This window comes from Felis catus, chromosome C1 (assembly GCF_018350175.1).
Source record: "Felis catus isolate Fca126 chromosome C1, F.catus_Fca126_mat1.0, whole genome shotgun sequence".
NCBI classification, from domain to species: domain Eukaryota; kingdom Metazoa; phylum Chordata; class Mammalia; order Carnivora; family Felidae; genus Felis; species Felis catus.
Genome location: NC_058375.1, coordinates 62,073,777 through 62,100,594, shown reverse-complemented (window position 1 = coordinate 62,100,594; position 26,818 = coordinate 62,073,777). Strand labels below are relative to the sequence as shown.

Here is a 26,818-nt window from a genome sequence, read left to right as displayed (position 1 = left end):
CTGTAACCATTAAAAAAAAGAACATAAGTAGATTCTATAAATATAAAACCTAAACCTATAAGAGTTCTATAAAAAAACATGGGAGGAAATCTTTGTGGCTTTAGTGATGCAACAATATTTTAGAAAGAATATAAAAATATGTGATTTAAAAGTTTGATAAGGTAGACTTCATTGAAATTAAAAACTTATTTCAACACATTGCTAAGAATATGAAAAGGCAAGCCACAGACTAAAGAAAAATACTTTCAAAGACTTCTACCTGGTATCTATGAACTCTTACAAGTAAATAATAAGGCAATCTGAACAAACACTTCACCAAAGAAAGAGGAACACAAACATGTGAGATTTTCCATATCATTAGCTATTAGAAAAATAGAAAATACTACTACAATGATACACCATTATATACCTACTCAAATGGCCAATGTCTTATTTTGAACAGACAACAAAAATATCCTGGCAAGGATGTGTAGCAACTGAAATTATAATACATTGCTGGTAGAAATCCATCATGGTACAGATACCTTAGAAAACCTCTTATCATAAGATCTAGTACTGTAATCATTTCTTATATACTTATTCAAGAGTAGTAAAACCATCCACACAAATACCTGGATGGTTTTAGTATCTTATGCACAGCAGCCCCAAAGTGAGAATAATTCAAATAATCATCCATGTATGAATGCATTATTAAATTGAGATACATCCACACAATGGAGTATTACTCAGGAACAAAAAGGAATAAATGACTGAAAGTCAACAACATGATTCCATTTATAGGACATTCTGGAAAAGGCAAAACTATAAAGACCTAAATCAGATAAGTGATTGCTAGGGGCTGGATGTGGGAACAGTGAATTAACTCAAAAGAGGCACTAAGGAACTTTTTACAGTGATGGAAATACTCTATATGGTGATGATCATGGTTATGTATTTGTTGAAACTAGTGGAATTATTAACCTAAAATGGCAATGTTGTTTCAGTTCAAAATAGAGTCTTTACATTCACACTATAATAAGGACTAACTCTCATAATTTTCTATGAAAAGTATATAGAAAAATATTAGGACAATTAGTTAGAAACTATGCAGAGGATAATTGAAGACCATATGATATTATGGGGAAATATCTTGAAAAGAGAGTGTGAGATGTAGCTTTGCTCTGCAAATGAGTACTAACAATTATTGGGATCTTGGTTAAGACTTTTAATTTGTGAGTATCCACATTTATGGGATTTGTCTTTCCCTAACATCCCTTTTGATTTTGTCTGATATATTGTGATAGGGTGGCCACCAGGAGCTTGCAAAGTAATTCACTTAAAATTTATTGTGATTTAATTTGAAAACTACTTTTTAAGCATACTAGGTTCTGGGGATGCAAAGCCCTTAAGGAGTTCCCAGTCTAACGGTGAATACAAGTAAGTAAATAGATTGACAAAACATAAAAGCTGAAACTCAAATAAAATGAAGAGACAGATGCAAATAAAATTTACCTTAAGGCTCAAATATGTGTATATTTTTCATGTGATTAGATTTCCTGCCTCTACTGTCTACATGTACATAGAGTGTAATGTATATTATCACCAAAAATTAGGCTCTCTCACAAAGCTCCATTTTTGGAGCGCATCTATTTATGTAATACAAAATTATTATGAAAAGCAATTCTCTTTTATATAACATGAGACAAGCAGAAAACTGTCCTGGTAGGTTATTTTTATGTGTTGCTACTTTCAGCTCACCCCTGTATACACACTAAAAAGGAGTTTCTAGAATCTAATCTCAAAAAATAAGTATTACATTGTCCACATTATTTTCACCCACCTGCCATGTAACCATAGTCATTTGCTTGTTTTATTAACAACAGATAAATCAAAGCCCTAAACTTTAATAAAATATACCTACACTTGTGTGTGCCTGTGCCTAAAGTCACACAGTTAGGTCAGTAAGTTTTCTGGATTGGGCACATACCTTGAAACAATTTTAAGTTGTTTACTTAATTCTTATCTTGTGGACCCACCAAGAGTAATCATTTTGGGGAAAAAAATATTTCTTGAAGTCGTGACAAGGCATAGAACTCTGGAAACCTTTCAGGATGTCTTACCTGGCTTGAGATGAGCAAATGGGATTTCACCAGTGAGAAGTTCCCAGAGACACAGAGCATAGCTGAAGACGTCAGCTTTGATGGTATAGCGTGTGCACTGCGTGAACACCTCAGGGGCCATCCAGCGGAGGTTCTGTGTGTTCAGAAACATCCACAAGTCATTTGCCAAGTGTTTAGTCATCCCATTGTAGAAACAGTGCTCTTCTCTGTGAGGATTTGGTAAGTGTTCTCCCATTGTTCTCAGAAGATATAAAGATAAAATAACACTGATTACCCTGTACCATGCAATAAGCTGATGTGTTTATACATTAATAACATGTTTACTATCATTGTTCAGTTTTACAAAGGCATTTTTCTTAATCATTGGAAGATCATGAAATTCATAATCATTCCAAAAATATTGCAACAATATTAATCATCAAGTAACCCTACATCTTGTAAAATGATCACAGCAGCAGCATTTTTTGTTTACTTCTGAGTATCTTTCCCCTAGAAGCCTTATAAACTTATGAATAGCCAACCACGATTCATCCAAGAGCTCTATGCCTCTCTGGGGATGAATCACACCTTTCCTCCTTTAGATCTTCAGGTTGTAGTTTAGGAAGCCACTAAATTAGACCCATAAATAATGCTCTCATGACTGAGGAGAGATAGAGCCTTAAAGGAGTGCCCAGAACATTCTTATGAAGCAGATAGCGCACTGGCAGGATCAGGTCTGTCATATCTTCTGTGTTTGCCCAGTTGTGTTATTTCTGAATATGGTTTGTGCAGTATTCCAGGAAGAAAAGCTATAAAATGTTATAGTTTTCTCTGTACGAAGTTTTATATTCATGTTTTGATGGCATTATTTACATTCTTTTCACTTGCAGTTATGTATTTTTTTGGTTTGAAATATAAGTTTGCATTCTGAGATGCAAATGGCATACATTTGGTTGATTTGTAGTTTAGGGGAAAGAGCACTAGGTTTTGAGTTAGGAGAAGAAAATTCCAGCTCCAGCTCTACCATTCACTATTTGAGCAGCCCTGGGCAAGTCTTGTATGCTCTTGGACCTCAGATTCCTTAAGGGCAGAACAGAAGAGGCAAGCCCTTCCGGCTCTAAAATCCCATGGCTCCATAACCTTATCAGTGAACTTCGCCAAACACCTTGTTTCTTCGTATTTCCACTGGAAAAAACCAGCATTCTTTTATTGCTCTTACTGAAATTCTATGTAGAGCTGGCTGCTGATAACTCTTTTCAAGTGTCTACCTTATTTTGAAATCATGCATAATTATAGCATTCTAAGAATATATGTATTCCGATTATGATGCTTATATGCAATTCTTCCACATGGGCTTTCACCTTCCAAATAGCCTCCACTTATGTAGCAGATTATGCCTTGTGTCACAACATTGCATAAGTGGAAGTAGGCATACAGTATGCCCATTTTCCCACAGGGGAGTAATAGAGTAATTAGCCAACTTACATGAGGCCACATAACTAGTAAGAAACAAAATAGCCTTCAAAATAAATCTAGAGTAGTGCTGTGCTTAAAGACTGTGCTGCTAGGATTAAAAAAAAAATTACTTGCTGTTGGTGAAATTCAATTCAATTTCATTCAACAAAAGTTTATTTAGCCAGAGTCTGGATGTATTTGAGAATCACCTGGGGGAAATTTGAAAAGATACAGGTACCCAAGATCAACCCCAGGCCAATGAAATCAGAATTTCTGGGGGATGGGTTCAGGAAAAATGCTTTTTAAAAAGTTTCTGAAGTGATTCCAATGTGGTGCCAGGGTTGAGAATCACTGATCTAGCTATCTCTGTGTCTCAGGTACTGTGTGTCCTATCAAAAGAGGACTCATTCTTCCTCTCTTACCTCATATCTTGCCATTCTCCTCTTGCTCACTCCACTCTAGTCATTCTGCCTTTGAACACACAAAGAATTTTCCTGTGTCAGGGCCTTTGCACTGACTGTTCCCTCTGCCTACATTGCTCTTCCCCTTACATGGATGACTCCTGGTCAGGCCTCTCATCAAATGTTATCTTTCCCTCTTACCCTATCTAAGTGATACCCCCATTCTCCATTCACATACTTGCTTTGTTTTTACTCTGTAACACTTATCACAACCTGATACATATTTTGTTGATTTGTTCAGTGTCTATCTCCTTCTAGTAGAATATTAGATCCATGGGAATAAGAAAATTAATTTGTTCACTGCAATATTCCCAGTTCCTAGAAGGATGTCTGGCATTTAGTAAGTAGTCCATAAATATTTGTTGGATGAATGAATGAAATCTAACTGGGGAAACCAGACATGCCTAATCTCACTTACAACATGGTCCATGATGTATTTCCTGCCTTCCTCTCTAACTCATCTTTCACTTTCTCTTCCTCACCCAGAGCATGCCAACAATGACAAGCTCTTTGAAGTTCCCTCAGGAAGTCTGATATTTCTCATCCTTCCCTACGTCTTTGCTCATGCTGTTGTTCATTCTACCTGGCACTCTTTTCTGTTCTCCCTGCACCTAATTTACTCCCATTCATCTCAAGATGCTCTGTCACACCTTATTTATCACAGGACTTCCATACTGCTTTAAATCTATCTGCTTATTACTGTGTTTTCCCCATAGAAAATGAGCTCTTGACATCAAGATTTTCTTCACATTTTGCATTCCTGGTCCCTTGCACAATGTCTGACACAGGTAGGCCCTCAATAAATGTTTATTGACTGAATGAGTAAGGGTATGAATTAGCAGTACAAAATGCTACAAAAGCACAGACAGAAAAATGCACGGGGAGGAGGCAGCAGGTGTGTGTGTGTGTGGGGGGGATGTTATGGAAGGGAAGGCACTTACAATGGATAAAATTTCCTAGGCCTTGCAAACCCTTTCTAGGTGAGGTGGAGTGAAGGACTGTCCAGGCAGAGAAAGCCACACTAGCAGAGACACAGGGATATGAATGTGAATGGCCTTTTTGGGGAATGAACAGGAGGCTTGTGTATTAGGGTGTGGGGGACTTGAGAGAACTTACTCTGGGAGAAGAGGTCACAGAGGGGCCCTGGGCCAGATTTGGGAGTGCAGGAGGCTTCCAGGCAATGAATTTGGATTTTGGCCTGTGGGTACTGGGTATCTGTGATGGTTATAGGAGGAGATGAATTGTCAGAACCTAACACTTGGCTGATGTTGCAAAGAAGGAACTGGAAGACAGTACTGGAGTTAGAATCCTACTTCTAGTCCAGAAAAGGGATGATGAAGACATGAACTGAAGTGGAAAATGAGAGTTTGGGATGAACTTAAAACAAGCAGGCAAACAAACAGAAAACATGACTGAGTAATGCGTCTGTGGAAGCAGAAAAAGGAAGGAATGGGAAATTACCCTAAGCTTAGGTAGTTAAATAACACACGTGGTCTAGGAAGAGAAGTTACTTTTTTGGGGGAGGGGAGGAGAGTAAAGAAGAGAGCAGGTAATGATTTTAATAGCAGGCATTTTTGAATACAATTATGTTTGCTCCAGATGTTAAAACTTATATTTTAGCTAAACATTAATACTTGGTTATATGCCATATTACCTTATAATGAATGCTGAAGCAGAAAAAAGTTTTACTAGATGCTGGTTAACTACAAATTCTGTAGTTAGTTACTGATTAAATGTTAACTCTCTCCACTACTTAATAAGAAGATCTAAAAATGAAAGCCAATTAACCATGCCTGCTTGGTACTTTTTTCAGTTACATCTGAAATAAATTCTGTATTATTTTATCCATCTCATTTTCCAGACATATATCTAATCTATTTTTCTGGTACAGCCTTGAAAGAGTTCTTTTGAGGGCTTCCTGAAAATAAAAACATAAAACTTTCTCCTGCCCCTGGGACAATGACAATGCTTCCAGTTAAAGCTGCTCTCATCTCACTTCCTGTCATGCTGAGTTTACACATTTTAATTGTTTCATAATTATAAGGAACATAAGCAGCAGCAAACCCCAGGTTGTTTTGTCATGTTGTCTTCATCCAGAGACTGTAGAAATCTTGATTCTGATGGAAAGAAAAAATGAATTCGTGTTAAAGAAAACATCTTTAAAAACAAGGTCAAAATCACAACTAAAATTTTGAAACCCCTAGAAACCTCTTATTTAAAGGCTTACTTCCTTTCTTGTAGCTGGGTATATCAAAGAGAAAAAAACTGAAAATAAATGATATACTTTTAAAATTCAGGGTCACTGAAATTTGAATGATTTAGAAAAGTATAGCTGTCAGTGTGAACTGCTTTTTCAGCTTCATCATACAATATGAGACACCAACTAAGAATGAAGAAAGAAACTGATGTCATTTGGGGATTTCTCATGGAAATCTCACCTCCAAAATCTGCCACCACTGCATGCCCGTCCTCACAGAGAAGAATATTGTGACTGTAAAAAACAAAACAAAACAAAAACAGTGAAACAAAAAACAAAACACTGACTTTGAGTAAACTTCATTATTTCTGAATCTGGTGCCTTAAGGAAGAGGTTGATAGTCATCATTTGTTTACCCAGAGGCTGAACAAGCTGCAAAAGACTGGCAGAGATCTTAGGTTAGTGTTTCTTATTTTTTTTTTAATTTTGCTAATTCAAAAGGAATATTTACAAAATCATTTTATATCTAACTTGGAAAGTATACGCGGTGTCTCACTTTGGATAAGCCCTCTAAACTTGTCAAAAAGACTCATTCGCTGAAGGTCAGTATTTCAGCTCTCTGTGGTTCATTTGCTAATACAATTGTTAACAGGCAGGGTCAAAGGCATCCGTGAGCATATGAGAGCCAGAGCAAGGGAACCAGCTTGCTGGAACCCTAAGCGTAAGGGCAGTTCAAGTCAGAGCCTGACATGAACATAATAAAAGGACCCTTTGTGGAATAAGTCTTGGCCAACATGTTCTAGCTACACTCCCAGGAAGAAGGAGTGTTTTTTTTTTTTTATTTATTTTTATTTATTTTTTTTTTTCTTTTCAACGTTTATTTATTTTTGGGACAGAGAGAGACAGAGCATGAACAGGGGAGGGGCAGAGAGAGAGGGAGACACAGAATCGGAAACAGGCTCCAGGCTCTGAGCCATCAGCCCAGAGCCCGACGCGGGGCTGGAACTCCCGGACCGCGAGATCATGACCTGGCTGAAGTCGGACGCTCAACCGACTGCACCACCCAGGCGCCCCAGAAGGAGTGTTTTTAAGCCTGATACTAGCTAAACCCCTTTTTAAGGTTGTAGGGAGAAAAAGTTATAAAGATCACCAAAGTCTTTCCAACCCAGAATTCAAGCGAGGTTAAGAATGTCCTGCCTTTTCAAAAAGTAAATCAAGGCTGAGACAGCCCCCAAAGAGGTCATTCTTCCTCCCACATATTGGTAAAATGAGTTGTGGGATATCTTATGGATGGACAAACACATCGTGATCCAAGACTGTCACGGAGTGCTTCTTACTGAATGCTTAGTTCACATTTGCCTTGTAAATGAGGCATTTCAGTATTAGGAGATCATCCACTGGATTTCTTTCAGTGTCTATAGGTTATACTATATTCATTGTATTTGCTCTATCCTTAATTGTTTTGCTTTGTGATCAATATACAGAAAACACTATTATTTTCTAGCCCTGAATAAGACCCAAATAAGATATTGAATTCTTTACATAAATACTTTCTGGGGCTGACTGCGGCGTTATAAGAAAGTTACTTTTGAATTTCCCTAGTATCATTAATGAATTTTATTTCAGTAATATAGACTTAATCCTCTTTCAATTACTTAAAATCTAGAATATGTTTAAAGCCAATTTGCTTGGAAAAACCCAGTGTAGAAGTAATCAAGGATGTCAAAACAAACCCCCCAGGATGCTCTCTTTAACTTCAAATTTATCAGTTGCAACATATGATGAGACAACTGTCATAAGAACTTGATAGCATCAGGAACTCTCTGGAAGTTCAAGTATGACAAGAAAATGCATCTAATGGTGTACCACCAGATTCTCTGAGGGATTTATGGGAGTTTCAATACCACAATATCTTGGTCTATCAAAGGATATGGGGTGTTACATTTTAGAGATATCATTAAAACACATATTGAGCATGGATTCCCTAAACACAATACACCTATATGTATAGCATCTTGTCTGTTATTTTATTTTAATTTTGATTAGTTATCTAGAACAGTGGTTATTAAAAAACATTTTGAGGAGCATAATCTCAACATATAATATAGATTTTTAAATGGAGCTGTTCAAGTTAAACAGAGGGAAAGGCTCCCTGAACCACCAATTAAACATTCACTTTTTCCACAATAGTAGTCATCAAGGCAATAGCTTAAAACCATGGATCTTGAGAAGCCACCAGATAAGTTACATTTGTTTAGAATATTTATTCGTTTGCTTACATTTCTTCCAAAGTAAATATTTTATGTTATTAAGACTGATTATACCACCTAGCTGGAGTTGGGGTGGAGAGTTTAGCAAAGTTTTACTCTTTTATCAAAGAAATTTAAATGAATTTAGTCACTGGGCCACCCAGTGCATCACAGTATAAGAAGCAGGGTATGTCAGGAATCATACAGGGATTATGCTCCTTGCTGTACCTCCAGCATTTTTAGCACATACATTGCACAGGAGTATTCAATAAACATTTGTTAGCAAATAAATTAACTAAAAGTAACTGAAAATAGACAGTCATGAGTACTGTTTGAATACCGCTCATCTGTCTACTGATAAATATTTAGAATTCACAGAATCCTACAATTGGAAGACACATTAGAACTAACTTAGTATAACCCTCTTAGTTCCTGCAGAAGTCTGAAGTTCAGAGAACTTAAGTGTATCAACAGAGATTACACAGGTAAGTAGTAACAGTGAAGACGAAGAATCCAGTTCATGTAGGCCACCATCCCAGATCTTAGAACAGGGACTGGCAAACAGTAGGTGAAAAATGATTTTATGAATCATCTTTGTGTTGTGTTATGGACCCTTCCCCTCAAGGATGATATTTACTTTCCTCACATTATCAAGACACTCTGAGAGATGCAAAGTGAGGCAAGTTATAGATTTCATCTTCAAAGAACTTATAATCAGCTGATAAAAAGTAAAGATGAATGTGGGTTATGTAAAAATTCAGAAAAAATAGTGTAGGTTAAAAAAGGAAATTATCTTTGAAGTGGGCCTTGAGAGACAGTCAGTAAGTCTATAAATATAAATTGGCTAAACGTGGATTATATACCAGGAACTTTCCTATATACTGGGATATAGTGGATATAGGCAAAGCGTTTGTGAGCTTATGTTGTAGTGAGGAGGAAATGAGGCAGATGAAGGGAGAAAAAAAATCCAAGTTGGGGGATAATCTTAGTAAAGTCCAAAAGTTGGGGATGCCTGTAGTTGGTATCAGGAATTATAAGAAGAATATACTTACTAAATTAGTGCATGCTGGAGAATAATGGAGGAAAATCAGGTGGAAGTAGTATTAGATTATTACAAGGAAATATGAAAGCTGGGAAGGGAATTCTAGGCTTGATACAAGGAAATAGCACATTTTTATGCATAGGGTGCAATGCTCTGAAAGCAGAGAGATTAGCCTTCAAGAATAATTTTAGGCCCTGGGTATTAAGGACAAAAGTAAAAAGAGTGGAAAACAAATAAGATAGGGTAAATCCATCAAAACATCTAAAATAAAGTGTCTAGATCTTGGGATAGCTTACATAGAGAGGACAAAAAAGAACAGAAAACCAAGGATCATCCTTCATCACACTATGAGTTTTCTAGTTTAGAGTTCTTAAGTACAAAGCAATAAAATATCCAATTAGAAAGGGTTGTCTTACTAAAAATTCTATGAATTTTTATGAAAAGGATAGTGGCTGACTTGGGAGGCTGAGAAACTTGACTAAAGTCAATGTTGTGCTTGGCAAGACTGGACTCACCAGGCAAATAACTACTATTTTTATCAAATTGAAATAACATGCAACATGAACTCTTGTGTTCTTTTTGTTTTTTAAAAAAATTTTTTAGTGTTAATTTATTTTTGAGAGACAGAGAGAGAGGGAGAGACAGAGTTTGAGCAAGGGAGGGGCAGAGAGAGAGAGGGAGACACAGAATCTGAAGCAGGCTCCAAGTTCTGAGCTGTCAGCACAGAGCCTGATGCGGGGCTCGAACTTACAAACTGTGAGATTGTGAACTGAGTAGAAGTTGGACGTCCAACTGACTGAGCCACCCAGTCACCCCTGAACTCTTGTGTTCTTAACAAGCAATAGCAAATTAAACAAAACAAAGGATGCAGCGACAATTTAGGACACTGGACAATTTGAGTTCATAGCAGCAAATGGGGCCAAATTCCAAAAGGGAAATATTGCAAATAATTTTGCAGAACTTTGGGAAGTGCTGGAATAAAAGGGAATTTTCTACTTAATTCAAGATAGTCTTCTGGATTTGTCCACTCCTTCTCTAACCACTCAGTAATAATGGAAACTAGCTTTTTAAACTACCCCTAAAATTCATCCATTCATTGTATTAGTTGGTGCTGAGTCATACTTCCTATCTGGAGTGAAATAAATGGAGAGAGACAGGCAGGCGGTGAAGCTGAGAGAATCTATTTTATCAGTGACAGCAGCAAGGCTTTGAAGTAGGCTTTGTGCTGTGTCAGAGAGTCACTGGCATTGGGGTTGAGGATATCTAGGGAAGAGGATGAGTTTGTAGAAGAAGCCAGTTAGGACAATAGAAGTGATGCAATTATTATTAGTGATAATTTGAAGAGTTTACCTGAGATTTGTCATGAATGGCAAGTTTTGAGAGGAAGAAGAACAATAAAAATTGAGGGGAGGTAACAGAGAGGGTCGCAGTAAAGAAAAAAGTGAGTAAATATTGCATGAGAGCCTCCTGTGGGCAAGCACTGGTGTTTTTGAGATTTTTCCATCCCTCATGGAGCCACTGTGTGGTTGATATTAGCATATCTACCCTACAGATGGATAACTGAGGATCAGAGTGGTCACCTAAGATGGCCAGTATCATAGCTAGTAAGAGGTGGAGGAAGCATTCAAACCTCAGTCTCCAAAGTGTGCCTTTTTTAGGAGAAGTTGACTCCCACATCATCCAGATAGGCCCTGAGGAGCCAGAACTCTTCCAGCTTGATGTCTAGGGCAAAAGTCCAGAAAGTTTGAGTGAAAAAGTGATCAAAATTCCAGCTAGTGCTAAAAATTCCTGTGTTCAATGTATGACTGTAAGGTAAAAAGAATGAAGTCAACAAGCTACATGGAAATAAATCTAATACACCTTTGATCCACCAAGAACCAGTAGACAAATACTAACCTTCTTCCCTTCCAGTGTGTGGTTAATGTGTCATATGTAGGTGAATGAAACACAATCCCTGTGAATAGGAAACTTGCAATCTGACCTGGGAATTAAGCTAGGTACACAGAGAATGTCATCAAGATCAGAAAAGTGAAAGAAAACAAGGTGATGGGAATTCTAAGGCTTTTTCTCCACCAGGACACCACCTGGGAGGTTCATTTTTATCTGCTTGCTTTTGTATAAAATTCTGGGGAGAGACAGTCTTCTGTTACAGATAAGGCTTTATGGAGCATCTTCATGTACATAACATTGTGTGGAAACATCCCTTTGAGTCAGACCCTTCTGATGTGAATTTGGTAGATATGCAAACCTGTCAGTAATTGATTGAACTAGCACTTCAGCCCAAGTCCTACCATCTGGGAGAGAGGCATAAAGAGATGAGAAAAGAAGGGGCAGGAGATGAGAAGAGATGGGTTACACTGAAAGGAAGGAGGACAATGATGAACAGATGCTGTAATATACACATATGTACACATAAGCAGTGCACACACATACATATACATGCACACTTGCCATGTAAGCTCTCTGGAAACATCTTTAAGGGTCACATGATGCTGAGGAATGCTCTCCAGAAGGCAGTAGGTTTGGTAAAACCACACAAGGAAGTTCAAGAGGTAAAGATCAACAATCCTTAATTCTTACAGTAATTTTTCGCATTTCTGATTTAACATTTTTCCCCACAAATGAAACTATTTTCAATGAAAATTAACTACATCAGTGAACATTGGGATTCAATTAGAGTTTAAACACACTGAAAAGATTCATTGGTCTGTGTGGCCAAAGAAACAAGTAGTCACCAGAACCAGAACTGTTCAATTCTGCAAGCAATTAATGCCAGCCCCTCTCTTCTGAAAACCAGCCACAGACTCAGTCCAAAACACTCTGAGTGACATGTAATCAATGAAAATCTCATTGGAGTAATGAGATTTTTTTTTTAATTTTTAAATTTTACTTAAATCCAAGTTAGTTAACGTACAGTGCAATAATGATTTCAGGAGTAGAATTTAGTGGTTCATCACTTTTATATAACACCGAGTGCTCATCCCAACAAGTGCCCTCCTTAATGCCCATCATCCATTTAGCCCATTCCCCTACCCAACACCCCTCCAACAACCCTTAGTTTGTTCTCTGTATTTAAGAGTCTCTTATGGTTTGCCTCTCTGTCTCTGTTTATTTTTCCTTCCCTTCCCCTATATTCATCTGTTCTGTTTCTTAAATTCCACATATGAGTGAAATCATATATTTATCTTCATCTGATTGAATTATTTTGCTTAGCATAATACATTCTAGTTCCATCCAAGTTGTTGCAAATGGCAAGATTCCATTCTTCTTGATTGCTGAGTAATATTCCATTGCATATATATGTATATATACCACATCTTCTTTATCCATTCATCAGTCAATGAACATTTGGGCCCTTTGCATACATTGGCCATTGTCCATAGTGCTGTTATAAAATTGCAGTGCAAGTGCCCCCTTCAAATCAGCATTTTTGTATCCTTTGGACAAATACCTAGTAGTACAGTTGCTGGGTCATAGGATAGCTCTATTTTTAATTTTCTGAGGAACCTCCATACTGTTTTCCAGAGTGGCTGTACCAGTTTGCATTTCTACCAGTAGTGCAAAAGGGTTTCCCTTTCTCTGCATCCTCACCACATCCATTGTTTCCTGAGTTGTTATTCTGTTCCTGTTATTCTGACAGGTGTGAGATGGTATCTCATTGTGGTTTTGATTTGTATTTCCCTGATAATGAGTGAAGTTGAGTGTCTTTTCATGTGTCTGTTAGTCATCTGGATGTCTTCTTCGGAAAAGTGTCTATTTGTGTCATCTGCCTATTTCTTCACTGGATTATTTGTTTTTTGGGTGTTGAGTTTGAAAGTTCTTTATAGATTTTGGGTACTAACCCTTTATCTGATATGTCATTTGCAAATATCTTCTCCCATTCTGTCGGTTGCCTTTTAGTTTTGCTGATTGTTTCCTTTGCTGTGCAGAAGCTTTTTATTTTGATGAGGTCCCAATAGTTCATGTTTGTTTTTGTTTCCTTTGCCTCAGAGACATGTCTTTTAAGAAGTTGCTGCAGCTGAGGTCAAAGAGATTGTAGTCTGTTTTCCCCTCTAGGATTTTGATGGTTTCCTGTCTCACATTTAGGTCTTTCTTCTATTTTGAGTTTATTTTTGTATATGGTGTAAGAAAGTGGTCCAGGTTCATTCTTCTGCATGTCTCTGTCCAGTTTTCCCAACACCATTTGCTACAGAGATCGTCTTTTTTCCATTGGATACTCTTTCCAGCTTTGTCAAAGATCAGTTGGGGCACCTAGGTGTCTCAGTTGATTGAACATCCGACTTCAGCTCTGGTCACGATCTCACAGCTTGTGAATTCGAGCCTCACATCAGGCTCTCTACTGACAGCTCAGAGCCTGGAGCCTGCTTCAGATTCTGTGCCTCCCTCTCTCTCTGCCCCAACCCACTTGCATCCTGTCTCTGTCTCTCTCAAAAATAAATAAACATTAAAAAAATTAAAAAAAAAAAAGATTAGTTGGCCAAACATTTGTGGGCCCATTTTTGGGTTCTCTATTCTGTTCCATTGATCTATGTGTCTGTTTTTGTGCCAATACTGTCTTGATGATTATAGCTTTTATTATGGCTTGAAGTCTGGAACTATGATACCTCCAGCTTTGGTTTTCTTTTTCAAGATTGCTTTGGCTATTCAGGGTCTTTTCTGGGTCCATGCAAATTTTAGAATTGTTTGTTCTAGCTCTGTGAAGAATGCTGGTGTTATTTTGATAGGGATTACATTGAATATGTAGATTGCTTTGGCTAGCATTGACAATTTAACAATATTTGTTTTTTCAGTTCATGAGCATGGAATCTTTTCCCATTTCTTTGTGTCTTCTTCAATTTCTTTCATAAGTTTACTATAGTTTTCAGTGTATAGATCTTTTATCTCTTTGGTTAGGTTTGTTCCTAGGTATTTTATGGTTTTTGGTGCAGTTGTAAGTGTGATTAATTCCTTGATTTCTCTTTCTGCTGTTTCATTATTGGTGTATAGAAATGCCACAGATACATTGATTTTATAGCCTGTGACTTTGCTGAATTCATCTGTCAGTTCTAGGCATTTTTTGGTGGAGTATTTTGTGTTTTCCACCTAGAGTATCATGTCATCTGCCAATTTGAATGCCTTTTATTTCTTTTTGAAGCCTGATTTCTGAGGTTAAGACTTCTAACATATTGGGGCGCCTGGGTGGCTCAGTCGGTTAAGCGGCCGACTTCGGCTCAGGTCATGATCTCACGGTCCGTGAGTTCGAGCCCCGCGTCGGGCTCTGTGCTGACAGCTCGGAGCCTGGAGCCTGTTTCAGATTCTGTGTCTCCCTCTCTCTGACCCTCCCCCATTCATGCTCTGCCTCTCTCTGTCTCAAAAATAAATAAACGTTAAAAAAAAAAGACTTCTAACACTATGTCAAGCAGCAGTAGTGAGAGTGGACATCCCTGTCATGTTCCTGACTTTAAGGAGAAAGCTCTCCGTTTTTCCTCATTGAGGATGATATTAGTGGTGGGTCTTCCATATATGGCCTTTATGACTGAGGTATGTTCATTCTATTTCCACTTCCTTGAGGTTTTTTTTTTTTTTTTTTTTAAATCAAGAAAGGATGTAATTTGTCAAATGCTTTTTGTGCACTATTGTGGGGATCATGTGGTTCTTATCCTTTCTTTTAGTAATATGATGTGATTCCAAAAGTCCACGTTGTTTGCAAAACACTAATTTTGTTGTGGCAAATGAAGCTCAGGCTCAGAAGCAAGTAGCTTAGCTATTGAGCATGCCAAGTCAACCTTGCAGCGTCAGTAGCTCATAGGGCTTTATTGCTGTCTTTGGTGATCATGCAATACAGGAGAAATGGTATGCTGGAATGGTGTTCACCAATGTGGATATGTGCATAGGTTTACCCTTCCTGCTGTGAAGGCTTTGTTCTGTGGTAGAAACCGCAGCACCTGCTTTTAAAAAGATGACAATCTGATTGGGGATGACATGTCAACTGAAAGGGAGAAATATTATCACACATAAGCTAGAATGTAAAGCAGCTTTTACTGTCAGAGACCTAGCAAAGAATATGGTGGATATGAGAATTAATTCTGGAGAAGATCACTGAAGTAGAAGGGAAGGTCTTAAGCAATAGGATGAACAGAAGGTAGTATGTGGGAAAGGGACCTGAAGTCAGAATGCCTGTTTTTTTGTTTTTTGTTGTTTTTTTGTTACACGTCCTATGAATTTGGACATATAGTATTTTCTTATCTTTAAAAATTTTGAGAAGAATGAAGAACATTAAGAGGTAATACGTAGAGTTTTGTAAATTCTAAACTGCTAAATAGGTATTGGTTATTATTTAATATACGAAAGACCTAGCTTACAGAGTGTTTGTACAACTTACAAACAATGCCCTTTGTAAACTATACAGCCATGTACTTGTTAGGTATTAAGCGATGAGTCTTGGAAGCAATATGACTTTCTGAATCAAAACCCACAGTAGAAACTGACTTCACTATGGAATACTTGAACTCATTCTTAGCCCTAGAGAGTCTCTTCTCCTTCCATTCCCATTGTCTAATTCTATAAAACTATTGTTGCTTTGATTGAATGACTGCATTTCACCTAAAGGAATCTTTGTTCCCCTGACTGCACTGATGCTGCAGAATTGGGAGTTGGCTCCAGCTTTGTCTTTTATCATGAAGCAAATGATTTGGGTCAATTGTTTATGTAACAGAACTGAGTATTTATCTCTTTGAAATGTCTGTCCCTTACAGATGACTCCACAATAAAGTTCTTTTAACCTTAGCAATGCATGCACTTAGTAGAATACAAAATATAGCAGAGGGCAAGATTTACTTCATCCAATGTGAATACAATCCAAGCTCTGACCTTCAGTTCTTTCTTCCATAGGAACACAGTTCACTTTCAGAAAAGAATAAGCTGTTTTCAATGTGGTGGGTGTAGTTATATCTTTTAAGTATTTTCTCCATTTTTTTAAAACAAAAGTGAATGGAAGTTAAATTCTGCTGGTTCTTTGTGACTTTTTTTTTTTTTTACTCCAACCTCAGAACTGAGTTAATTTAATGAAGTCATTATGTAAGCATCATGAGTCTTTTCATTTTAATTGCCTATATTGAAAATTTACCTAAAGTGCTCAAATGATTCATAATCAGTTGGTTATGCACTATAGTCCAATACTAATTGTCACTATTAATCAGACTGGCCTGATTATTAGACCATTTTCCAATTCTGACTTTCTTCCAGAGCCAGACTGAAGTTCATGATGGCCTTAGAAGGATCAAGGTGAGTTGCTACTCTCCTACCATTAAGCACTTTTTTTAAGTCACTTAAAAAAACCCCACATAAATATTAATTCACTTTTTTCCTGAATTATAGAGCCATGTAATTGCCTGTGTCAGTTGCTACTAACAAACACTAGTTTAAGGGCACCATGGCCAACCTCTCAGTGTCCTTATTTGAAGAGATGACAGCCTCAGAAGTGTAAACCTAATAATGCAACAGCAATGCTCCCCAGATTTCCTATAAGCCACTGTTTTCTGATAAATGCCTGAAGGTGATTAACTTACATGATTAAAGACACATGGCTATCGGCATGCCTGGAAGCATTCCAAGGGTTAAATCAGTGGAAGCAATTAGGCTTCATTTTCAATCTCATCACACTGTGAAAGTCATTAGTTTACAAACACATCTGCCTGACAAGCAATCATTCAGACCTGATGCTGAGGAGTCCCGGATCTGCCTGCTGCCACATTTTGCTGGTGGTACTACTTGATGGCCCAGGATTCGTCTTGCTACAGACATCCCGGGAGGGAGTACCACCTTCTTGACTTTCAGCATGGGCAACTATACACTGTTCTCACTTATCAAGTTCCCCTTGAAAACCCTTCCTAAGCCATTGCCACTACCAAACCAAATGTGGCTCTTTACCTCTGAGTATGTAACCCCCATACCCTGAGTTACTTCCAATTTGTTTCAAGTATAATGTAAGGTGCTTTCTAGATCCTTGAAATGCAGTAAAGCTCACATCTACTCGCTTTGGAGCTTTGCACTCTTTTCTAAAAAAGAAACACTTCCAAGTCATCTAGATCAGCTCCTTTCAGTCACAGATGTAGTCTCACATGCTCTCTCTTTTGATATCTGTCTTCCTCTGATTTATTTTTCTATCTCTGCTTCTTACATCCTTAGGGAACAAAAAAAGTTCAAAAATTCAGTGTCATCATGAGGGATAACTGCTGGGGATCCTGGGTGTGAGCCCCAGATAATGAGATAGCACATTTGGTTTCAGAGACCTGGTTGATATCTCTTTATTATGCATGTTATGTGGGGCCCTCGGCGACCACCTGAGGGTCCCTCACAATTTGGGCTGCACACACAAACCTGATAACAATGGTACAGTACCGCTGGATATCATGTACTTTGATTCATAGTTTAATAAGGCCTCCACCTCTATTCTTGTCATCTGTGTACCTTTGGGCCCAACATAAAGTGTTCCAGAACTCCCACCGTAACCAGAAGATTTTCTTGTTGTTGTTTCTCTCCGAAAAGTGAGATCTCTGGAACTCTGTTTTGTTTGGGTTTTATTTCATCAGGTGCCCCTCCTTGACAAAGGCCAAGGGAATCCCAAGCCTAAGTTTTCCTATTAATCCCTTTGAAGCTAGTTCTTCATTAAAACTAAGAACTTTAATTTTATTTTTTATGCTGCCAGAAAATAACCCTAGTTAGGCTTCATACATGCTGGCAAGATAGCTTGTATCCACCATTGGTTCTTTAGAGATGGCATGCTGGGGAAAACCCATGTTAACAGTAAAATAGACCTCCAAACTCATTCAGGAATAGTAAAATACAGATCTTGAACATAACATAGGTAAGAGAGGAGGAATTTACCAAAGCCCCATATCATTAACTTCTAAACACTGAAAGCCCAATTTCAGTGAACCCTTGGAAACCATGGAAACAGAACACTCCAATAAATGCAAAGGATTGCAGAACCTTGACTTTTCCTAAAACAAACTTCAGTCTGTCAGTAGAAGTATATTTGAAGGCTTACCTCTAAAGCTACTGGATTTGTCCCATTGCCAGTGGGATTGAAGAGGTGGATTATAAGATTTGTATTGTGGTTAAACCCATTTATTGAGAATAATGTGAAAAAAACTCCATACTCTTCACTTACTATTTGCTCAACACCATGAAATGCAAGTGGAAGAGTGATAATGACTGGATAAATCGAACCACATGCACAAATGCTATTGATTGTAAGGTTTCTACGAGTTAGTATCCTAGAATCAACAAGCAAGTATAATTTCTGCTTCTAGGGATGGCTACAGCTTTTGCTTATTACTTTTAACGGGATAGAGTCTTAAGAGGATGAGGACTGTCAGGTATGCAAACTGCAGAATTTGAACTCTATAAAGGAATAATTTGAAGAGCTTTTTTTTTTGTTTTGTTTTATGTTTTGCCTAGGTTACCTTATTCAGCCCCTAGTAACTGTTCTTTTTCCTGCCTCATCTACTTCCTTTCCCCTGATCTTGAGAATCTAAGCATGTCTCCAGCCTCTGTTAAGTGCAGACATATAGATGCTAAGGGTGCCCACAACTTGCACTGAAAAGTGTGCTAGGACTCTCCCCACCCACGTTTAAGAAACCAGGTCCAATACTGATTCTTTGGGAATGTGCCTTCTGAGCATACACACTAAAACACAAAAGGTGTGTTCTAACTCTATCTCTTCACGATAAAATAAAATCATGGACACTAATGGGGACAAAGAAACAAGGACAGAGAGAGAAGAGAATAAGAACACAAATATGTAAGTAAGAGAAGAAAATCTCTGGAGTTTGGCATGGCAGACACCATTGATATTTTGTGTGCCAAGTTTCCTGTGTAAAGAAAGACCCTGAAGTAGGTGTACATGTGTTAAGCAGAGGAGGACTGAGCTTAAAAATAACAGCTGAGAGGAGAGCTGGGCTTTATCAACAAATAAGCTTTCCTGAATAAGTAAAGCAGTCTTGGACTTGAGCAACTCTACGAGAGCAGGCGAGGTGGCTCTATCTCTGACAAACAGAGGCTGTACTCCTGCGGAGCCTGACCTCTAAAGGGGTGTCTCCTTCTAACCTGAGCTATGAATAAGTGTTTAAAAAAGTATGGCTTCAGGGGAATTTGTTTCCAGCCCCTTTGGAGGCAGGGATTTGTAGGTAACTCAGGAAAGGAACCGTTTACCTACTGGACTAATCTGAAGCTATGGCTTTTACCGTGGTATCTCTATCTCGTCTTAGCACAGGGAGACTAAATGCCCGTATCTGTGCAAAAGGCCAGGTTAAAAATGTGCTTAGTCCCACATGCCTTCCATCAAGGACACTTTGAAAATTCAAAAGAAACTAACGGGTCTATTTTTTAAAAACTCACTGAACCATTCAGCATCTCTTCAGTTGCTGAGAAGAGGGCTGTAGGTTTTTTTCAAGACACTAGATAGTCTATCCCCGTGGGATAGAAGTATTAGTCACAGAAACACAAGTTATCAACCATGACGGTTTAGGGCTATTTTAGTTCTAACCCTTTGTCAATGCTGTGTGACTGTCCCCACAGTACCCCCAGCTCCTTTCTCCTTCTCTCCTTCCTTTTGTTCATGCTATCTTCTCCAAGTTTGAATTCACTTCCAATTATCCTATAAACAAATATCCTAATTTTTCAACACCCTGTCCAGTGATTTCTTCTTATCTGGGCTTTCACAGTGCTTGTCTCCAATAAGATTATAAGTTCTACAGGAGGAAGACCCATGAACCTGGGAAATTATTGGCGATCAATAAAATCTTATTTAATTAAAATATATTTTTAATACTGGCAGAATAAAGGAAAAGAACAACTGAGAATGATGGGGAATTTTATGGGGAGATTATATTCAGCTGTAACTTTTTCTAAGTTCCATAGAATGAATTCTGTAGTTACTCAGGCCAAATTGATGTTTCATATTTTCTATAAAGATCAAAATTTGTGACTCAGAATAAATTCTCTGAGACTCAATACCTTAATTTTCCCATTTTAGTCTTACTCCAGGCAAATTCTTATCTGTCAGTTTCCTATATAATCAGCATTTACCCAACAAATATTTGGTTAATATTTATTTGGCATCTACCACACTGCTGGATATTATGCAGGACACAGAAAAAGCTTTAGAACAAACCCACCTTTCCAGTAAAGATAAGGAAATGAGCTGAATAAACACTTCTCACTCTATCCCTCTAATCACTGACTGCCATGCATGAGCCTGAAGTTCTATTCATCTCATTTACCCCTCCCTGCCATGCCTTTCCTGACCACCTAAATCCTAGCCCTGCTTCAAGAATAAGTTTAAATCTTGCCTTCTTTTTGAAATCTTACCCAAGTATTCTAGCCCACACCAATAAATCTGAGACTGAATGCCAATAACACAGTTTTCAGTTCAATACATTTGGTACTTAGGATATGCTCTAGTTTTTTTTTTTTTTTTTTTTTTTTTTTTTTTTTTTTCTACATATCTCCTATTTCCCAAAGAGAGAGTAAAACTATTCCTAAACCAGTTTCTATCCTTTGATCTCTAGGGCTTGGCAAATTATAGCTGCTCAAGAAACATTACCATTGTGAATAATCAATATAGCTACTGATACAACATCCTGCTTTTTTCAAAGTAATCCTCTGGACAACATTCTACTGTTCTCTTGCCCTTTATAGTCAATATTCTTGAAGTGTTTTCTTACACTTATTTCTGCTTCTTTACTGGCCAGCTCCTCCTCTTCAATCCACTAGTCTCACCTTTTTTCCTTCCTTTCCAATAAATCTTTTCTCCAACATGAACATCTGTGTTGCTAAATGCCATGGACTCTTTAGCCTTGAGCCATCTAATCCTGAGCTCTGCTTCCTGAGTAAAGCTTGCTTCTCTTCTCCTAGTGCAGGATATCACCATGAATCAAATTACCCAAATAAAAACTAGGGAACCATCCTTGATTCTTCCCTGTCCTTTAACCCCCTCATAAAACCAGTCACTATGTCCTACTGATTTTGCTTTTCTAATATGTTCTATATCTGTCCATTTATGCTTTCTTTGCACTGGGCCTTTATCCCATTTTGACAAGTCAGTAATCTAAAAACAGGTTTGTTAGTACTCCATTTGTAGAAAAGTACTACCGATAGGAGATCTTTCAAGCTAAGCATAGTGCTAGGTATTAGGTAATAATAAGTAATGCTTATATTACTATGTGCTAGGCATGGTTCTAAGCAATATATGTTAACCAATTTATGGTTAACAATGTCACATAACCCCACGAGGTGGATATAATTATTACCTCACTTTAAATATAAATGGAATCGCAGAAAGGTTAAGTAACTTCCCTAAGGTAACACAGCTAGGTACTTTGAATTCCTCATCTCATTTAGACCCTACTGTAGCTTTATTTGGTGATATTAATATTTCACCTTACACCTGAGGAATTGAGCCTGAGAAGCTTAAAATAATTTTCCTAAGGCCACCCATTTGGTAAAAGTGTCAGAATCATGATTAGAATCCACTAGTTGGCTTCAAAATTCATTTACTGTCCTCCACACATGCTTTGAAAGCACCACACAGAGTGGTTTAAGGAAAGCTAAATTGGAAAGTACAGACTGATTTTCTCATCTGCCATATTAACTTGTGTTTGATATTGTTTTTAATGGAAGCAAAGAGGGTGAGTGTGAAAATAATGAAATCTATAAGTTCAAAGAAAGTACATGCAACAAAGAACAAACAATAATGACTATGGAGAAAAGGCTAAACACAGAGAGGGAAGAGAAACAGGACCAAAGGAAGGAAACAGAAAGGTGGGGGAGTAGGGGATGTGGTGGATCCAATGGGACCTGAAGGAGGGGCTAAGCTGAAGCATGAATTGCCTTGATGGTATTTAAATCTAATGAGAATGTGTTAGAAACTGTGGTATGTGACTAAATAGTTCAACAACATGCATATTTCATGATGTTGGCTTTATGTGACTGGGTTACTCAGGAATCCACCAGCTGAAACAAAGCCAAAAGACACCGAGTGATTTTATTCGAGCTTACCAACAGCTACCCAGACTTTGTACGCAGCATGGAAATGACAAATGATTAGTATTCGAAAGAAGTCTATAAGCTATCCAGCAAGTTGTGGATACTTTGTATTCTGGGCTTACCCAGTACGGCAGAACATTTTGTTCCTAAAGAATTTAGTGGGGTTTGTTTTTATGTTTTTGATTTTTTTTTTCATTTTGGTTTTGATTTGTGTGTAGTCTTCTATTTAACTCCATAATGATGGAAACAGCAGTCACAAATGTTACCCACACACCCTGTATAGTCAAAGAAACAATTGCAAACAGCAATTTGGGTGTCTGGTCTCTAGAAGATGATGAAAGTTGGTTAAAGAATGTGAGTAGAATGTGGAAATGAAAACGGACTGGGAATCAGAACACTTGCGTTCAAGAATCACTTCTGCCATTTAGGCTACTGAGTGACTCTGGGGAAAGTAATAAATTTGTTGAACTTCAAATTCAGGATTGTGAGTTCACTAAATAAAGATTAAATGACATAATACTTGTGGAAAAAAATTCATGTGGCATAAGCCTGACACATAGTGTTTTCTCAATAAAAGAAATAAGTAAAAGAAATGAAATGCCAGAATCAGAGAATTAATTAATTGGTTTCTCAAAAGAAAAATGGAGGATGACAATGCAAACAAATGATACATTCCTCACAATAATAAATAATAATAAATACATATATGTATCTTCACTTTATGACACATAAATGGGGATGTGTGAACAATTTTAAATATTGGACAAAAAAACCCAAATATCCTTAGGTAGAAATCACCTTAAGGCATTAAGTCTTCTAGAAGACGTGCTAACCCTTTATGTTTCCAAGGATTATAAATGATTACATATCTCAAAGTGGTTAGGTTAGCCCCCAATTTAAAAGCTCTTTCTTAGGAAGAGTATGTTCCTAAGAAGAAGTCATTACACTGAAAAAATTAAAAGCAAAACAATCCACGGCTCTTGTTTCTTCACTGACTTGTATGTTACTCTTGGTTTTTTAGATTTCTGGGAAAGCTTTCAGAAGGTTGCTAGGTAGTTTTTGGATCAGGACATTCCATGTAAGAGTACTTATAGTGGTAATCTACACAGTGGGCATGACAAGATCCAGAAAATGCCTACTGCTATGACATGACTTATGTCTTTATTCCTGCCAGCTTTTCAGGTTATGTCAGTCCTCTTATCCTTAGCAATCAGATTAAGTCACCTCTCCTTTTGAAGTCTCTACCAATTTCCTCATTTTATAACCATCTTTCTTCTCAGTTTAAACTCTTACAGTTATATAGTGTAGTAGAAAGAACAGTGGGTTTAGAGAAACAAAACTTTGACTCTAGTCCCGTTCTGCCAATAGTCTTTTAAAAAAATTACTCAAATTATTTATTTCTTAATATGTTACCTTAAATTCTCTTATCTTTATAAATGTCTTGTCAGGTTATTGTAAGGATTAAACAGTTTAAGTCTGTAAGACCTTAGCAATTTGCAAAACACTATTAAATGTAATTCTTCAGGGGCCTGGGTGATTCAGTTGGTTAAGCATCCAACTCTTGATTTCAGCTCAGGTCATGATCTCATGATTAGTGAGATTGAACCCCGCTGTAGAGCTGTGCACTGGCAGTGCACAGCCTGTTTAGGATTCTCTCTTTCTCCTTCTTTCTTTGCCCCTCCCCTGCTTACATGTATGTTCTCTCTCTCTCAAAAATAAACATAAAAAAATTTAAAAAACGTAACTCTTCATTATTTATGTGTACTTTTGTATCTGCCACTCAGCTATAAACACCTTAGAAGCATGAATCATTGTTTTAATGTCTTTGAATCTTCAGGGATTAGAAGTTGGTGAAGCTTTAATTTTTTTACACAGTGGATATTCAATAGATATTATTCATGCTGGCAGTGTTGTGGGGGTTGTCAAATATCAGAACGAACATTTAAACGTCATAGAACTCTTTAAAAAAATCTTTCCCTCCCATCTAGAAGCTAATGGGTAACTGATGGTCCAACCAGGATGGAAGTATAATATGCAAAAGATAAGAAAAGGAGTGAAACAAATGAAAAGTCTGGACAGTACAAGTAAGAACAAACCATTTTTTCCCTTTTAGGGTGGCATGAAATGTGAAGTCAAAAAATTACTTTCCAGGATTGATGCAAGTCACATTCCCAACTTGAAAGAGGTACTATGTGATAATGTTTCCTCTGACACTTATTACAGCTATTGCTAAAACTGGCATCTGTGGAACGTTACATCTTAATGCCGACGTTGCCTTGTTACAGCTTGAGTGGAGGCATTGCAGTTTGACTGCAGCTGCTTTATGACATGATAAAAAATTCTGAAAGTTGCGATGCTATTTGCAGTGTCCTTTCCTGATAAAGTAATAGTGTGGGAGATGTATGTTGGTATTTGATAATTTTGAAAGCTTTGAGAAAGCTACGACAGCTTGGCAAAACATAGCTGGCCAGAAAACTTCTTTGAAGTATTTCTCAAGCCCTGTGACTGTCCTCAAAGGCAAAATGAAAGTCAAGAAAGACACTTCATGGAAGCAAATCCCAGCACCTGCCGCTGGCGGTCTTGCTAGAATTCTTTCTTGTTCTTTTCTCCTTTTGTTTGAGCAATTGGATGCATAGAATGGATCGTGTGCATTCCAAAATGCTTTTTTTCCAAACAGCAGTTTTTAAATGTGTAAATTTAAACATAGAAAACATCTAGCAAATGTTTATTTGCAGTTTTACTCCTCCAAATATATTGGGGTCTCTTCCATGCAATTTCTGGCTTACACAGATTTCTACCTCTCTGGTAGTTACACACGCAAATCTATGTATTCAATCTTTTCATACGTGTGTGGTAAACGATCAAAATGTGCATCTCAACACCAAATGCTGGTGAGAGTGTGGAGCAACGGGAACTCCCCTTCATTGCTGGTGGGAATGCAAAACGGGACAGAGACACTTTGGAAAACAGTTTGGCAGTTTCTTACAAAGGGAAACATAACTCTTACCAAAAGATCCAGCAATTGTGCTAAGTATTTAGACAAAGGAGTTGAAAATTATGTCCACACAAAAGTATACACGTGGATGTTTATAGAAGCTTCAGTCACAATTTCTTAAACTTGGAAGCAACCAAGCTACCCTTCAGTAGTTGCATGGATAAATAAAGTTTGGTGCGTCCAGACAACATAATAATTTCAGTGCCAAAAGGAAATGAGCTATCAAGCCATAAAAAGACATGAAGGAAACCTAACTGCATATTACTAAGTGAAAGAAACCATTCTGAAAAGGCTGCACACTGTATGATTCCAACTATATGACATTCTGGAAAAGGTGAAACTATGGAGACAGTAAAAAGATCACTGGTTGCCAGGATTAGTGGGGAGAAGTGAAGGAGGAATAGACAGAGCATAGAGGATTTTTAGGGCAGTAAAACTACTCTGTATGATACTTTAATGATAGATACGTGTCATGATGAATTTGTTCAAACCTATAGAATGTTTAACACCAAGAATAAACCATAATGTAAAATATGGACTCTGGGTGATATGATGTGTAACATATCATATGATGTGTAAGTTCATCAACTTTACAAATGTACCCCTCTCATAGAGAATGTTGACAATGTGTGTGTGTGTTCGGGGGGTGGCTATTCATGTGTTGGGAAAGAGGGTATATGGGAAATCTCTACCTTCCTCTCAGTTTTGATGTGACCCTCAAATTGTTCTTAAAAATAGTCTTCATTTTTTTAAATGCACACATCTATAATTTTGGTCTTTTGTCTTTCTTCCTGATTCATGTCACTTGATTTCATTCTCTCTTTGGACATTATTATTTTCTCTTTTGATGTATAGCCATTTATGTTATGTTATACCCTTTCAAATATTGTAAAATCTTTCAGTACAATATATGTCTTAATTACCTTTATACTTAGCATGGTGCCTGGCATATAGCAGTCATTCCAGAAATGTGTACTTAATGAAGAAATGAAATAATACTTAGTTTTTTTCATCTATTTATATTTGTTATGCTACTTCAATAATATCCTATACAGCATATTAAAATATATAAAATTATTACATCAAAATATTCTAGCTGATGGTAGAAAACTAGGGAGAAATTCTGCCTGAAAAACAATTGACTGTAACATTTAATACACATCCTGAATATCTAAATTGTAGACACAGGTTATTTGGTACTCTTGAGCTTCCTTTTAAAATATCACACACAAAAAAACCCAAAACACACATACATATGTTCAGACACACATCACAAATACATATATTCATAAATTTACACAAGCACTATAAT

The 26,818-nt window shown here is 37.4% G+C and overlaps 1 protein-coding gene across 5 annotated transcripts in view; it reads right to left on the bottom strand.

Moving 5' to 3' along the window:
- Positions 1-26,818, bottom strand: part of LOC101085560 (serine/threonine-protein kinase TNNI3K) — a 285,312-nt gene that overhangs the window by 94,314 nt on the left and 164,180 nt on the right. For 4 of the 5 annotated variants that reach the window (XM_045036011.1, XM_045036012.1, XM_045036010.1 and 1 more), the window contains 4 exons: positions 6,433-6,485; positions 6,059-6,111; positions 5,111-5,209; positions 2,100-2,232 (listed from right to left, as the gene is read on the bottom strand). In XM_045036011.1, the coding sequence (XP_044891946.1) occupies positions 2,100-2,232; positions 5,111-5,209; positions 6,059-6,111; positions 6,433-6,485 (338 nt within the window). The remainder of the gene's footprint in view (positions 1-2,099; positions 2,233-5,110; positions 5,210-6,058; positions 6,112-6,432; positions 6,486-26,818) is intronic. The other variant, XM_003990226.5, reaches the window with a different exon arrangement.